This window comes from Diospyros lotus, chromosome 14, assembly GCF_014633365.1.
Source record: "Diospyros lotus cultivar Yz01 chromosome 14, ASM1463336v1, whole genome shotgun sequence".
In the NCBI taxonomy this organism is placed as follows: domain Eukaryota; kingdom Viridiplantae; phylum Streptophyta; class Magnoliopsida; order Ericales; family Ebenaceae; genus Diospyros; species Diospyros lotus.
Window position 1 is genome coordinate 16,093,934 of NC_068351.1, and position 17,723 is coordinate 16,111,656.

At 35.3% G+C, this 17,723-nt stretch overlaps 1 protein-coding gene across 1 annotated transcript; it reads right to left on the bottom strand.

Moving 5' to 3' along the window:
- Positions 1 to 15,740: 15,740 nt before the first annotated feature.
- LOC127790714 (uncharacterized) lies at positions 15,741 to 17,322 on the bottom strand. Its single transcript, XM_052320331.1, has 2 exons — positions 16,891 to 17,322; positions 15,741 to 16,571 (listed from the first exon to the last, which is right to left on the bottom strand). Exons 1-2 carry the CDS (start codon positions 17,252 to 17,254, stop codon positions 16,555 to 16,557), a joined length of 381 nt encoding a protein of 126 aa, XP_052176291.1. The 5' UTR covers positions 17,255 to 17,322; the 3' UTR covers positions 15,741 to 16,554.
- Between the last annotated feature and the right edge of the window lie 401 nt (positions 17,323 to 17,723).

A 17,723-nucleotide genomic window follows, 5' to 3' on the forward strand; every position in this document is an offset into this window, starting at 1 on the left:
GGAGCATGGCCTAATGGCTGGATGTATGGGTGTCGGTGTATCATGTTGATACTCACTACGCCATTGCATTTTTATGTGCATTGTATGGTTACTGACAGTTCACAGGTCTCGAACAGGAGGACCATTCCGAGGGAGCCTACGGCTCGGCTATTCTACAGCTTGGGTATTGGGAGGATCGACGCGAGCATTCGGGTGATGGGAGCACTGACCCGGGACGACGCACACAAGTTTGTTGGAGATATACATTGCTTTTCAGGGTAGCAGCAAGTTGGTATGAGACTTAGGTGCCGTGTGTCTTGTGTGGGCCCCAAGGACTGATACGTGCTTTTATTTACGCTTTTATACTGTGTTGGGCATCTCATGTCTTGTGTGTGCTTGGGGTTGGCATTCTGGGAAGAGTTTATTGGATATGTACAATTTACAACCTTTCTTTCTTTATGCTTGTTGAGTCTTTCGACTCATTTTACTTTCCATCATTGCAGGTAGTGACAACGTGGGTCAGGGGCAAGGGATATAGCATCTAGCGACAAGGAATGGGGGTCATATTCATGTTTTTTTCAACATCATACACATAACATAAGTTCCTCGATATATATACCCTTATCATAATCATTTCCTGACAATCTCGATTATACCTTCTCAGCATATTAAAATTTAAAAATTAATAGACTAAGACAGGTATTATCAATCACATAAGCGGAAGCAAGATCGAAACCTCAATGATATATAATCGACAAATTTCTTTTACAGTTAAATAACCAAATCGATGTTTCACATGAAAATATCAAAATATGACATAACCTCTGAACATCGCAATCATAAACAAAGACTTATGAAAACTAAACATAATAGCTACATCACGACGACATCCTTTCCTTTGGCGCCACTGCTTTCACCTGGAGTGTTTGAATATTTCAAGGACATAATCCAAATTAGATGCTGAATCATCTAAGTGAGAGTTCCAAAACATTTTCATGAATATATGCAAAATCATGTATAAAACGGATAAATCCTGACATACCCTAGCCTAAGAGAATCCCATATAGCACTTAGCCCTAACCGGGGAAAATGCAATCTCTCTAAAGGCGACACGACCCTATCGACCCATTGGCAAACACAATCCTACTTAAGAGGGACAACCTTGACATGTGAACCCGGGAATCACCCCATTATCATTGTTAGGCATTACGCTTCCACTTAAAAGCATTCCAAAATCCAACGTAACCCTAGCCCCAAGAGTATCACATCAGCACTATCCCCAGAATCAACGACACCTCGGTATTAATGCTATTGCTCAGAGGAACCTGGGGTGGTGTCCACTCTCAACCCCGCCACTTGAGCCAACAACCGAGGTGGTGTCCACTCTCAGCCCCGCCACTTGAGTACCGTAGGATGAAGTTCGTTTCAGCCCCGTCCCAAGTGGGTCACATAGCATTAATCCTCGGCACGTGTCCCGAGTGCTATCACTCAAGGGCCACGTCACAAGTTAACAACCCACGACCCACATGGCCAACACATAACATGCCAATGCCGAAAATCATAACATGCATGACATACAATTAACATTTCAATATATGCAATTTACCATACGAAATTCAATGCATGTGTTTAAACGAACCATCGCACGAAACCAGTCGCTCACGATAAATCAAAGTGATCAAAGTAAAAAGAATATGCACAAGAATTGGATTGAACAACTTAAGCTTTTCCGGTAGAACCACTCACTTTGGGCTAAATTCAAGATTTCTTGAAATGCGTGCCTGATCTTGATTCTAGTACCAGGCGCTCTATAGTTCAATCTCGAGCTTCAACGATACCCTAGACATCATATGCATTCAAAGGAAAATAAATATCTATTTTCCTAATTTTCTCATAATTTTTCTCTCGATAATTCCAAATAAATACCTATTCAAGCATTTTCCCAACTTTTTCTCCATAATAATTTATAAAACAATATTTATAAACCTCTGGAATTTTTTGAAAATTTTTCAGATTTTCTCCTATTTTCTCAAATTTCCTTAATTACTTTTCCTTGATAAAATTTATTTCTCCCTGATTTACTTCGAATATCCTCCAAACAAAATAACTAAAACTCATAAAATAAACTCCTTATCCTTCTGGAATTTTCTCAGAATTTTATAAAAATCCTTCATATTTATTTTCCATTTACATTTTCTTTCAAAAATGAAAATAATTATCTCCTCAAGAAATTTCCAAGATAAAAATTCATAAAAATAAACTATTCCTTTTCCTTGAATTTCTGGATATTTTTCCAGAATTTTATTTTCTTTAATTCTATTTTTTCTTGAATTTTCTATATTTTCAACATTTAAAAAATATAAAAATTACCTCCGGTCATCTTCTCCAGCGACGACACACCGGAAAATCGAAGCGACGACACCAGGCTGCTCCTCTCCCTTAGATGATCCCAATGGTACTACTCTTGGTCGGAAAAAATCATCGAAAGCCTTCCAATTTAGCCGAAAATAGCCCGCTCAAGTCGCCCGCCACCGAACTCCGGCGAATCAAATTGACCTTCGATTCGAACTCCAATTGACATTAAACTTTCCAGATTAGCTTCCCATAGCTTCACGACCAAAAGCCCCTTATTAGATCCCTCGATCGATCACTCTACAAGCAAATTTCAACATTCACTCAATATGTATATATATATATGCAGCCAAATGCGAAAACACTCCTTATACTACTCCAAAAACTCTCAAAATTCTCAGAATTGTTTCTCACAACCTGGGGAACAAAAGCCCCTTATCCCCGACCTATGATTCGCTCCCAAATGTGAGAAATCCGAAGTAAAATCTTTGATGCAAACCCTCGACCAAAACTTGACTATTTATAGCTAAATTCGTCCGTTTTTCGACCAATCAGAGGCCGTTGCTTTGCCCTTACATGACCTTGGCCCATGCTCGGCCATGCCTTGTCAAAGAACAGCTATCCCATGGCCGAATTTGCCTTCCACGATTTGCGACAGGCGACCATGCCTCACGTTGCAAATCTGATTTTTTTTTTTTAATCATAACATATTTTATTATTAAAAAATAACTATAATCTATTCTAGACATTCTCGGGGTGCTCGTCAATAATATATCATTTACATCTAAATTCCGAGGTGCTCCCTAACGACAATTTAGTTTTTAGCCCGAACTGAAGCTGTATCAAAAATTAATTCCGATCCGATTTATTTTGATACTAAAAATCCTATCTTGGGAGGCTTAGCAATGACATATTATTTTCCTTTGAAATCTTAGCCTCGGGACATTCCCTACAGTTGATTCGGCGATTTATTTTTACCATCAAGTCGCTTTTTCGGTATTTTAAACTCATCTAAATTACATGGCAATTTCATGAAGATTTGGGGTATTACACTTTCTCCTTCTGTAGGCGCTCCTGTTCGGGTAGTCTGGGTGGTTGGGATATCCAGGCGGGGGTGTTTACAAGGCGCGTTAGAAGTTGAAGAAGAAATAGAGAAAGAAATGAGGAAAAGAAAATAAAAGGAAAAAGAAAAAAAATAAAGAAAAATATGGAAAATAAGAAAATAAAGGAGAAAACTAAGGAAAAATAGTAAAAAAATTCCAGGAAATGGGAGAAAATTCTGAAAAATATTTTGGGGCTTGAGGAGTGTGTCGGAAGCTCGAAAATAGGGTTTTGAGCACAAGGTGATGTCCCATGAGGCAATGCTAGTGTGAGCGTTTGATCGGTTTTCTCCTCCAAATTTGATGAGGTAAAATAATTAATATTTTCTTTTCAAATTAATTTTCATTAAGTAAGTTAATGTAGTATAATTGTTGGTTGGATTAAACTCTCGGTTAGGGTTGTTTGGAAGTTATTGTCGGGAGGTTTTTGTGGTGTATGGCAAAAGCATAGGTCCTAGTGTAATATTTGATGTGATTGGATTGTGTGGTTGCATCTAGGGTCGACCGAGGAGGTGGTGATCCTAGAAGAGTTTGAAGTTCGGATTAGCGTTCTCGCCCATGGCAGAAATAAGGTTTCGAGCCAAATAAAGGATGGCCTCAAGGGTGGCGGCCTTACGAATGTTTGGTAATATGGTTGAATATATGTCATTTACAGTATTGGTTGTGCATGTTCTATAAGTGGTCTAGTGGGGTCCTATGGCCATGGGGTAGGCTAGATGCGTGCTAGGGGTAATATGTGAGGTAAGTGCCTCGAACAAATGGGTTCGGAGGGCAGTGATGCCTCGTCATTCATGCACATCTACTTGTCATTGCATCGCATATATTATCTTGTTTACATTCATTTGCACCCTTACTGAGTCATTGTGAGTCATGAGATTTTACCTCGTGTTGTAGGTGTTGTGAGTCCAAATGCAAGCAGATATGATGTCGGGAGGTTGAAGTGGCGACTAACATTGTTGCCCGTGTTGTGAATTGTATTATCTCTTATATGTATTCATGTGGTGGTATGTATATATATCCTTGTGCGTGAATGTGTATGTTGTTGGGCGCTAAATGGTATCTAGTTTGTTGTAATTGGCATAATGTAGTATATGATTGTGTAGACTTCTGGTTGTTAGTGGCTTGTTTGGTGGAGCCAAGTTTTAGAATCAAGTAAGGATCAAAGAGATACTTCCCATAAATCCTCAGTATTCAGTAGATATTTAATGTGCTAGTTTTGTGCTTGGCTCACCTTTGGCTTGTGGTGAGATAGGCTGAAAAAAAGGTAAAGCTCACTCGGGTTTCGGGTCTAGTTCCGCTGTGGTTCTTTAATTGTTTTGGGACCGACTCTTCTAGTGATAAGGGTCAATATTTCCTATATCCTAATGAATTATATCCCTATTTTGGCTTTATATTTATGCTTAAAGTAAATAATTATTCGTATTATATATTATTACAGGATGAAGCAAGGAAGTTGGCTTCTATAATTAATTAGGGGCATAATCGAAAACATTGGATTACCCATTTTTTATTGCTCAAATTCAAAGGCCAATTATGGAGTCTAGAGGATGTTTCAAGTGCACTTGGCCCAACTATCAAATGGAATCCAACCAAAGGCCCAAAACCAATCAAAGACCCAACAAAGCCCAATTTGTAGAAGACTTTTCTTTGTTTTGTATTTTTTTTATAAGTGATTTACCACCTAAAGTCTTTTGTATTCTTATGAGAAACCTACCACCTAAAGTCTTTTGTATTCTTATGAGAAACCTACCACCTAAAGTCTTTTGTATTCTTATGAGAAGTCCACCACACAAAGTCTTTTGTATTTTTTGTCTTTTACCTAATTTTCTTTCACTAGTTAGGTGAATGTTTTGTTGAATAATTGTGTGGCTTGTATTGCATCTTGTGAGCTATAAATAGCTCACTTTGGTGCATTTGTGGGAGATTGTTATTTACTTGAATCAAAGTTTAGTTTTGTTCTTAGAATTTCTCTTAGAGAATTGCTCTTATTCTCTCTCTTATTTTCTCTTGTAATCTTACTTCCTTTCTTTCTTTTTTTAAATTCTTATGTCATTTATTGTTACTTTATTATCCACCGCCTAAATGGCCGGTTAATTTATGCCTTTAAATTTCTGCAATTTTAATTCCTGTCATTTAAATTATCCACCGCCTAAATGGCTAGTTAGTTTTTGCTATTTTAATTCCTGTTAATTAAATTCTGTCATTTAAATTACGTAATTTAAATTCCTGTCATTTAAATGGAAATGAGTAGCTAAATCTAATCTTGGGTTAAGGCGAGGATAGTGTCCAATGTTCTTGAATCTCAAGATAAGCCAAACCTCGATGAATGGAAGATTTATCTGAGTTAAACTTGAGTTGAGTGTGTAAATGATTTTGTGAGTTTGGATTGGGTCATCATCCTAACTTAGAACTCTTATGTCATATATGAGAGTTGCTAGAATTGGAGATGAGATATACCCAAGCTCAAACAATCAAATCATAGTCTATAGTATAATACAATTTACAGTGACATCTTAACCTAGAACCCTCATATCATGTATGAGGGTTGCTTAGCTGAGAATCATTCGTATCTTGAATTATAACTACCAAATAATCCTCTGTTTATTTCAGATTAATGTTGCTGTTTAAAGCTATAAGAGATTTATTAGGCATTGGTTCTGAACTCGCCTCAACCTAAGACCTTTTTAATATTCAAAAAAAAAAACATTTTCACAATCAAGAAAACTTAGCTCTCTTTGGATAAATTAACCTGAATGAACAATTCTTTTGTTAAATAAACCTCCCAGTGAATCGACCCGGACTTGTCTGGAATTTATATTTGTGCTACAACTACACTCACACACTGGTGAGTTTAAACCTCCTCACCATTTCAACACTGAACATCCAAACTAATTAAGGCTATTTAAATTGTAGGGTGAGGAGTGCAGCCATCTAGTGAAGCGAAGAGAAGGACACAACCTAGTCCCCACCTAGGACGTTTCCTAATGAAACATAGTCAATCTTTTCATTAGTTGGTGTTGTGCGTTAGTAATATGGACGATTATTCACCGATAGCGCTCGTGGATGGGAGCGGGTCGTTACACACAACCATTGCCTTTCAAGAATAAGGCGTAATCTATACAGTTGGCTTTTTACACTTGCTGATCCAAAACCAATACATAGTCTTTCAAAGAATCAGATGTAATCTTTTACAAATTTCACAAATATTGTGAAAGAATTTCTCAAGAGAAAAATAAAATAAAACAATAAGCACTTAAGCTTTCTTTTGAAAGAGAGAGAGTTACAAGATTTAAATGAAATTCACTCTCTTAAAAATCTCACAAAAAAGATTTAGAAAATCAATTCGTGAGAAATAAGAGAATTTTGAAAATGATCATCGGAAGCTTTCGAAGGTAGTTCTTGAGTTTGTGTTCAATTCTTCTAATATTCTTCATGCAGGTTCATCTCCTATTTATCAATTTCTTGCATTAAATGTTAACGACATGGCAAATGACAATTGAAATATTTTAATTGTCTCACAACTACCACTTTTTGTCTCTATAAGTACTAAACAACAAATATAAATTCATAAAAGTACATACATGTTGTCTGAAATGCATTTAATGAACTGAAAAGATGAAACTGACAGCATTCAATGCGTCCAACGACTATATTTTTCAAAATCTGACAGTTGCTACTTAACTATCATATAGGCTTACTTAACTAATATAGAATCTTACTAGATGATCAATGTAATCGATTATATGAAAAACTTACTTAAGTATGTCCAAGACATTACCTGAATAACACAGAAGGCACAAAAACTTGCATTACTTACTCGATTACAGGGCTAAAATTACTCGACCAATATACATCTTTACTCGAGTACAAACTCTTAATATTCAATTAACTTTAAGACCAAAAACTTAGTCAGTATCCAACCTATCGACTAATAGGATTATTCACTCGAATACAAAATTACATTAGTCTACTATCAAAAAGGTTTTACACGATTAAAAAGATACTCAGAAGTTTTGACACTAAAATACTTTATTATCAGAAAGGATTCACTCAAGTATAAAGGGTTGATATTCGATTAAAAAGAACCCAATACTTGATTAAATTCAATATAATAGAAAGTTGCATAAAGCACTCGAGTGTAGAGTTTTGATAGTCGATTATAAGACGTTTTCATTTGATTAAACAGATATATGTAATCAATTAAATTTGAAAATAAATTGAGCATTACTCGATTGGATTCAAATCATACTCAATTAAAAATATTTTCAAAAGGTTTACTCAATTAATACAAAGAGAATACTTGATTGACTCTCACAAGTTTCATGAAATACTGATGTAAACATATACTCAACTATTTTGAAAAAAAACTTCAGTATAAAATTGTCAAATTCAAGAGTATTTCAAAATGTTTTGAAAATCATCAATAAATTAAATTTATTAAAAATATATTTTTTAAAAATTATTTTATCAATAAATCAAAACATAATTTTTTTAACAATGTTCAATTTTTTCGATTATCTATTAGTTCGATTATTTTAATTAATCAATCGATTCGATTCGATTTTCTCTACTAATTTAGTTACTTCAGTTAATTGATTTCGGTCCAATTGCGAACTCCTAAAAAAGATATGCATGTTATTTAGCATAATTTTTTTTTTCTGGGGGCGGGGGTGGGGGGGAATCATCTACCTGCCAATCCAAGACAACTAGTTCATATTTTTTCTAGGCATTGTTCAAAATTCATGGAGTGAAATGGTAAGATATTGTTATTCGTGTATGTCCATCCTATTATACAAGTAAATATACTAATTTGGTATGTGAATTAATAAAGTGATTTTTTAAAATACTATTTGTATATTTTATTTAAATATACAACTTTTGCTTAAAACAACAAAAAACTAAACACAACTTTAAAATACTAAACTTTACTATAAAGTGCATTTCTTTACTTGAGTTGATTTCATTTCAACCAAACACAACTTTAAAATAGAGATGTACTAAAGTGGCAGATTGTCGCGTCATCACAACAAATGAGCCTATTAATGCCAAGATAACATTGGAGGTTGCTTTTGGGGCATAGCTTTACTGGTAAAGGAAGATTTCGTATAGTATTTAGTTAAGGTGATCCTCGTAGGACCCTCAATTGATCAAGAGATCGAGCCTTGGTAAGTGGAGGCACATCTTGATTTACATCCTTAGCGAAGCTTTGGGGGCGAGGTAAGTAAGGCACTTATGATATGACGTCACCCCCAAAAAAGAAGAAAAACATTCAAGATTAATTCCTCCCCCATTTCATTCGGTCAAAAGAGTAACTGATGAGAATACATGCACCATAAAATGGATGTCTTGACAAAGGGTAAGCTAACTTTTTATAGTAAACACTATTTGTTTTCTATTCCCATTACTTGGATTACAGGCAATTATCCATCGCTCTTTCCCTTGCTAGCATAAGCATTGTAAGGTGTTACGTGTATTTTTTGCTCTATTTCTTATGGATTGGGCTCAACTTAGCGGACCATCCCAATCGCATAAAGCCCAGTAGACCTCGAGCTGAATTCATTAAAGCAAGCTCGCATATTGCTAGAGCCCGAGCTCGGATCGCGGGACCAAGCCGGCTTAATATGAGCGAGCTCCCAACTACACTTCAAGCGAGCTCCCAGCGACTCTTACAGTTCGTCGGCCTAATCGATCTGCTCGCATAACAAGAGGTCATATTTTAGAGTATATTAGTGGGCTAGGGGCTGTCCCAGTAGGGCCATTCAGTCCCAATCAGGCCCCATCCTCTCGGCTCATTTGATCGGCCCATGACAGTTCCATCCTGGCCCCTTGCAACAATATCATTACAGCTGCTTCTGGACTTCTGCGCGGTCACCTTAGATCACATCCTTATAATGACGGATCCCATCCATATTAATGAGGGTCCTGTCAGCACCTGTTGCATGGGCATTTTCGCCGACGTCGAATATTCTGTCCCATCACCTACAGACATACAGTACATGCATGAGGACATCTCCTCCTTCCATATATCAACCAGCTCTTCTTAGAGCTATGGTATATTTTTCATGCAAATTTACTGATACTCTGCATTTATTTACTCGTTTACTTACTTGAACATCAGAGTACTTTGTAGGGATCAGTTGGCGGGTTAACAAATCGAACTAGAGAACCCATTTTCTTCCTCTCGGATTCATCACACCAATGCAGGCCAACGAATTATGATTGACCAATTCCAAACGTCGACATAAGCCATTTTTAGGATTGCCCCAATCAATCTTAAAGGTCTTTAGTTGTAACTGAATCATATAATAAGGTTGAATCGCGATATGCAAATGTATGAGTAATCTTCCTTTCATCATCACATACCTTGTCCCTTCATGTAAATCTATTATATCATATAAGCAAATGCACCTCTATATAAGTAATTTAAAACTAATTTTACGTACCCTATACTCATACTCATCTTGATTTAAATTTTGTCCGATACAATACAAAACTAAACTTTAATTGTCAAATACATTTCTTTACTTACATGTGCATAGAACCAGATACACCTCTATTATTTTATAAAAAAAATACTAAAATTTTATCATTTATGTGTTTTTATAAGGAAAAGTCGTTAGTATTTTTATGTGGGGTTAACTTCATTTTAATCCAATATAGAAATGGAAATGCTTAAGAGTTTTTATATTGGGTTGATTTCATTTCAACCCAACACATAAATTTCAAAAAAAGAAATGTACTAATGTGTGATAGATTGTCACATCACCTCACTAAATGATGGGCCTATTAACGCCACGATAACACTGCGTCAGCAGGCTGCATGGATGGCTGGCTACCTCAGGCCACTCTTATCGTAACATTCAACAAGAAGATAAAGATGAGCGAAAATAAATTAAGGAGAAATTCCTATCCCACCACGTTCGCTATGAAATGTAACAATCAAACATAAAAAGATGCTTTTTGAAGGGTGAGCTAATACTTCATAATAAATGCCCATGTTTTCTATTATCATTATTTGGATCATTAGTGATTGTTTGTCATCCTCGACCTTATCTAACTTAAGCAATGTAAGGCCTTTGGGGTTGCCCCTAGTAGTCTTAACCATTTTTTGGTGATTATCCTTGCAATCGATGATTTTTTTCAATTATAAAAACTATATATATTAAACAAATGTTCTTTTAGAATATTCTTTCAAATACTTTAATCCTATATAAAAAGAAGACAAATATTTTGAGTCTTCTTTATGGTGTTTTGGTAAATCTAAATATTTTAAATAATCATACTTTTTCACCTAAAATGTTCCTCAAATACTTTAAAAGTCAATCTTAAATTTTATCAAAATTGACTTTTGTTTGGTTGGCGAAAGTTTTGTTTTAGTTGACCAAAGCTAACCGTTGAGGGTTTATCCAAATGGACTAATTTGATCTATCAAAGTGCATGAACAATCGATCATAGTTGGGTAACAGGTCTTCAAATTTTTGGCACTTGAGTTTGGTCGAGCAAAGTTCACAAATGGTTGACCAAAATGAGGTAACGTGCTCATATTATTTTTGACACTTTGGTCAACCAAAATCAATACTCTGATTGTCTAAAGTATTCTAAAATGCATCATATATTTATTTTTAAATTAAGTTTAGTCGACTAAAGTCTGTGTCATATTCTTATGAATAAAATTTGAAAATAGCTATTTTCTAGATATTAATTTTTAAGTTAGAAATGTGATTAAAACTTACTAGTATTTCACTCTACTATTGACATTTATCTTACATGTGTTTTATGTAGTCGTCTTTCACATTTTGATATGAAAATTTGAAGTCAAATTAAGATTTTCCAAAATGGTTAGGGAGACAAGCCTATGATTCTTTGTGAACTGCTACACTTTTTCATTCAAATATATATTAATTATCAACTATGTTAGTGAACCATTTTAGGTTTGCTTTGTTTCCTTTTTGCCAAATAGTTTTAATTGTTTTTGGATTGTTATATTAACTCTTTATAGGCCTAAACACTGACCATTTGAGAGTATATTTTTTGCTGAACATATTTGATTCGATTATATATAAACAAATCTGAAGCTTTCTCTTAGGCTGAAAATGAGAATACTTTAACTAATTTTATAATTTGATTTTCTAAAATATAATTTGAGTTTCTCTCTCAAATAGTGTTTGTAAGAGATTTCACTTATTACAAAAATGTTCTTGTTAACAAGGAGTCTATATTGAAATTCTAGCTTTTGAACAAACACTACGAGAAAACAATCATTTTGCATCGGATTATTTTTTTCTCAAATTTGACACAAATTTGAGACATTTTATCTGAAAGATTTGAAATAGAATTTGAACATATTTTGAGATAAAAAAGTATTTGTCTCAAATTTGACATAAACTTTTAGATGAAAAAATATCCGTCTCAAATTTAAGATGAAAAAGTATCCATCTCAGATTTAAAATATTCTTTGCAAAAATATCAGTCTTAAAATCAATTTTGAGACAAAAAATATCTATTTTAAATTTGAAATGGATTTTGAGACAAAAAAGTATTCTTTGCAAATTTGAGATGAGTTTTGAGATAAATTATATTTGTCCCAATTTTGACATAGATTTTGAGACGAGAACATGACTAACTCAAATTTGACACGAATTTTGAGATAAAAAAAATATTTATCTTAAATTTGAGATAAAAAAAAAATTGTGGGAGATGAATGTTGAGATGAAAAAAATATCCATCTCAAATTTGAGATAAATTTTGAGACATTTTTACATCTATCTCAAATTTAATAAAATTATATTTGAGCCGATTTCTAAGACAAATATATAATCTAACTTGAAAAATTAAAAAAATAATATTTTTAATTTCAAAAATATAGAAATGAAATATAACCTTAAAATATATTTATATAGAAAATATAGTTATGTACAAATATAACTAGATATAAATATAAACTTAACCTACATATAAAAATATATTTCCTATACATAAAATATAAAGTTAAATATATAAATATAAACTAAATATATGAAAACTTATAAATTAGGGGTATTTGTGTTTTCATGATTAATCGACTTAGACATTAGTTTTGAAGTAGTTAATTTGAATCGAGTTCAGATTCGACAATTCTATCTTGAACTTAACCTAATTACAATTATAATATATCTACATCGACAATTATTATATAGATTGGATTATAATGATTAGTTTGTCAATAAATTTTATTAATTTTGATGTATTCGTGTAAAAATGAATATTTGTTAAACAAAATATTTCCTCAAAGTAATTATAACAATGGGTTAGGGATTGAACATAATTTATCTCCAATGTTAATATACTACCAGAAACAAGAGACTAACAATACATTGAGGGTAAAAAAAACCAATATATGTACAATATTCTTTAGTATTATATTCTATATTTTCTATTTGCACTGTTACACATATAATATATACCAAGGAGAAATATATATGTATCCTTTCCTAACTATATATGCTAATTGTCATTAGACTTAATAGCAAAACCCCAATTTGACATAATATTATACAGTTATATGTTGCATATGTTACTATATGCTCTGCACCTAAATAAGAAGTAGAAGTATATATAATCTTCAGAATTAACAAGAAGAAGACTATGCCACATGCATATAGGCGATTTTATGTATTACTATAATAACATATATATTTTTATATTCATCAGTTAGTCCCTCTCTCTATAGCTATATGGTAAGAAGAATTTGGGTTGAGAAGTAGAAAAAGAGAGGAACAGAGGTCGGAGTGTATTTGCTCAATTTCTAGATGATTTTATTCTATGTAAATGAGACCTTAAATAGGTTTAAAATTGGTTCCTCCAAAGGTCGTTATAAGAGGGGAGGAATTGTATGATTATTTCCTTGGTTGGTAGCTAGGTGCACGCACAAGACCACAAGACTGTTGCTTTTGATTTAGTCAATATTTAGTCAATCAAATAATTCGTTGTTTATTTTATAGTGGCTGAAAGATCTCCCGATCTTCAGTGCCACTAAGCATGATTTCCTAGTATTTCGCCAACACTTCCCCTCAATACTTCAAGGATTAACCTCAATTTCAGCCATAGACGTTGTATAGCCTAGAATAGCTCCCTAAAATTACTCTCTGTACCTATATATCATTGTACTCTGTTCTGAAGGAAAATATATGAAAAAAGAAGGGAAAAAACCAACCTTCCAATTCAACACCTTTCACATAGAAAAAGTGTCACTTTAGTGGTATCGATGGTTCACCAAGTACCGTGGTCCGATGAGTTGGGTGGAATTCACCAAAACCCTCCTCAAGTGCTTTGGTCCAATAAAGTGAGTCATCAATGGCTACCTTGTTATCACAAAACAGGTTCATCTCAGAGCTAGGAGCAAAGCCAATCTCAGTTAGTAACCTTCTAAGCCAAAGAAGCTCACAAAGACCCTTAGCCATTCCTCGAAATTCAACTTCAGCGCTAGATAATGCCACTACTTTTTGCTTCTTGCTTCTCCATGTAACAAGATTGCCTCCTACAAATATGAAGTAGCCCGATGTGGATTTCCTATCAGAAATATTTCCTTCCCAATCAGCTTCCGTGTAGCCATCAACATTCAAATGATTGTTCTTTGAGAACTTAAGTCCTTTTCCAGTAGAGGACTTCAAATAACGAAGGATCCGAATTACAGCATCCATATGGTCTTCACTAGGACAGTGCATGAACTAACTCACTACACTTATAACGTAAGCAATATCTGGGCGAGTATGAGATAAATAGATAAGCTTACCTACTAACCGTTGATACCTCTCTTTGTTTGCTGGCACCTGATTTGTATATTCTCCAAGTTTATGATTTGGAACAATTGGAGTATCAACTGGTTTACATTCCAGTAATCCTACTTCTAATAGCAAGTCTAGTACATATTTTCTTTGAGAAAGAAATATGCCTTGTCTTGACCTAGCTACTTCAATCCCAAGAAAATACTTAAGTCCTCCCAGATTCTTCATTTCAAATTCGATTGACAACTGCTCTTGGAGTGTAGAGATTTCTTCTGCATCATTCCCTGTAATAATTATGTCATCTACATAGACTATTAAAGTTGTCACATTTCCTAATCGATGTTTTAGGAAGAGTGTATGATCCGAATTGCTTTGTTGAAAGCTATATTTTCTCATAGCTGAACTAAACTGACCAAACCATGCTCGAGGTGATTGTTTCAATCCGTACAATGCTCGTTGTAGCTTACATGCAAGCTTTGCCTCTGGGGAAGTAGTGTATCCTGGTGGAATATCCATGTACACTTCCACCTTGAGATCTCCATGGAGGAAGGCATTTTTTACGTCAAGCTAGTGCAATGGCCAATCCAAATTTGCTGCAGGAGATAACATAACTCTAATAGTGTTTAGTTTGGCTACAGGTGAGAAAGTTTCCTGATAATCTATGCCATATGTCTGTGTATACCCCTTTGCCACCAGTCTCGCCTTGTATCGATCGATGGACCCATCCGCTTTGTTTTTAATGGAGAAAATCCACTTGCACCCCACTGTCTTCTTTCCTTTCGGGAGTACGACTAATGCCCATGTTTTATTTTTTTTGTAGAGCCTCCAATTCTTCCTTTATAGCTCGAGCCCATTTTGGATCTGATAAGGCTTCTTCAACGCTACTGGGAATATTACACGAGGAAAGTGTATGTGCAAAAGCTCTTAGAGGTTCAGATAACCTTTGAGTAGACACATAGTTGGCTATCGGATACTTAGATTGCCTGTCTTCTATGCCCGGAGAGTATCGATTTGGTGGCTTGCCACGATTGTGTCTAAAAGGTAGAACATAACTTGTAGATGTATCCCTGGCATTAGTATGTAAAGGCGTGGTAGGAGAGCTTACCTCAGGAATATTCTCAGAATAAGGGTTATCAGGATCGGGTACTGAGGAGTGGGGGGATTCATCTTCAGATTCCGCATTTGCTGATGATATAGGCTCAGCTCTTGGATACATATCAACTCCTGAACAAATCTGAGCGTCTGGTTCAATCATGTCATTTCCATCATTCATAAGTGTTGGATTGTCTTTAACATCCAGCCCTTCACTGCCCAACCAATTCTGCTGCTCTTCATCTCGAAGCTCCCCCTGAAAAGTAGAATTGGATGTTGATGATGGAAAGAAGGTGTTGGACTCTAGAAAAGTAACATCCATGGTGATGTAGGTACGTTTGGTGGTGGGATCAAAGCATTGATACCCTTTTTTATGTAAGCCATACCCCAAGAATAGGCACCGAACGGCGCATGGATCCAACTTAGTTCGTTGATTCTTATGAAGGTGAACAAAAGCAACACAGCCAAAAATTCGGGGAGGAATCAGCAAAACAGCAGGTAATGGGACATGATCAGAAAGAACCTTCAATGGAGTCTGAAATGTTAAGACTTTTGTAGACATACGGTTCAGTAAATGCACGGCCGTAGCAACAGCATCATTCCAATAGCGACTAGGCACATGTGCCCCGATCAATAAAGCACGTGCAGTTTCTAAGATATGCCGGTTCTTCCTTTCGGCAATACCATTTTGCTGTGGGGTTTGAGAACATGAGGTCTCATGGAGAAGACCATGATTCTGAAAGTATGCTTGAAATTGCTGATTAACATATTCCCCTCCATTGTCAGAACGAAGGATCTGAATCTTAGCAGAAAATTGTGTCTGAACCATGATATGAAAGGATTTGAAAACACCAAATACTTCATCTTTGTGTTTTAGTAAGTAAAGCCATGTCATTCGGGTGGAATCATCAACAAAAATCACGAACCATCGATGACCAGAATACGTCGTTATAGGGGAAGGTCCCCACACATCAGAATGTATTAAAGCAAAAGAAATAGTACTTTTATTCATGCTCACAGGATAAGAAACCCTATGACTCTTGGCTAAAATGCAAGTATTGCATTGAAAGTTTGAGTGCTTTATATTTGAAAATAAATCTGGAAATAAGTGTTTCAAATACCCAAACGATGGATGTCCCAAGCGATGGTGCCATAGCCAAATCTGCCTTTCTTTGTTGTTAACCATATGGTGCATGTGATTGACTCTGCCCGGACTGAAGTCATCCACGTAGTATAATCCCCCCCTCTTAGTACCACGCCCAATTATCTCATTGGTGAGAATATCCTGAAGGAGACAAAAGGTAGAATACATTAATACCACACAATTGAGATCAGCAATAACTTGGCTTACAGACATCAATTTATTGGAAAGAGATGGAACAAGTAAAGTATGAGATAATGAAAGAGAATGAGATAGCGTCACAGTTCCAGCCCCTGTAACCGGATAAGTGACCCCATTAGCATTAGCAACATGACTTCGCCTTGGCAGAGTTGTATGAGAGAAATCATTGGAATCGTATGTCATGTGGTCTGTAGCCCAGAGTCGAAAATCTAGTTGTCATCATCATTGCGAGTAGAGCCATGAAGTGTGGTATTGCAGTTACCTGGATTATGTGAAGATTTTATTTGGGAGGTGAGGGATAGTGAGGATTGACCGGTGACCATGGCAGCTCTCCCTGTGCTGTCATCAATAACGGAAGCTTCACGTTTTTTCCGTGCCTGAAGATCATGCCACCACTCTGGATATCCATGTAACTTGAAGCAAGTTTCAAGGGTATGTTTGGCGTTGCCACAGTGAGTGCATTTCATGCCATCAGATGGAGCCTTAGATTTGGAGGATGGATTTGATTTTCCACTATTCAAAGAAAGAACCCCTGTCTTCAGTGGTGTATGATAATGGTCTACCTTGATTCCTTTGGATGCCATAACAACTCCAGGAGCAGTATCTGCACCTGATGTCATTACCATCTGCCTGACATCTTCCCGTCAGACATGAGCGTAGGCCTGCTCAACTGTAGGGAATGGTTTTAACTGGAGCACATTGATATTTTATTCTTAGTAAAATGGTTTTGATAATGACTATATGAAAATCAATCTCTATGGATTATATGAATGAGAAAACAAATTTGTAATATATGAATTTTGAAGCAAGGTATGAAATCATATGGAAGAAATATTGAGTATGGTTGAGTGAGGTTTTATTTCAAAATATATTTTTGATAATCCCAACTTACCTTCAAAAGAATAAAAATGAGGTTTTGTTAAGTTTTCAATGTTTTCAAAATGATAGTCGACTATGTGTTTCATTCTGTTGACTATGCCTGAGAATAGTCGACTATGCTGTTAAGGATAGTCGACTATATTTAAGGATAGTCGACTATGCTGTTTTCATCTGTCGACTATTTTTCAGTCTGTCGACTATCATGTAAGGATAGTC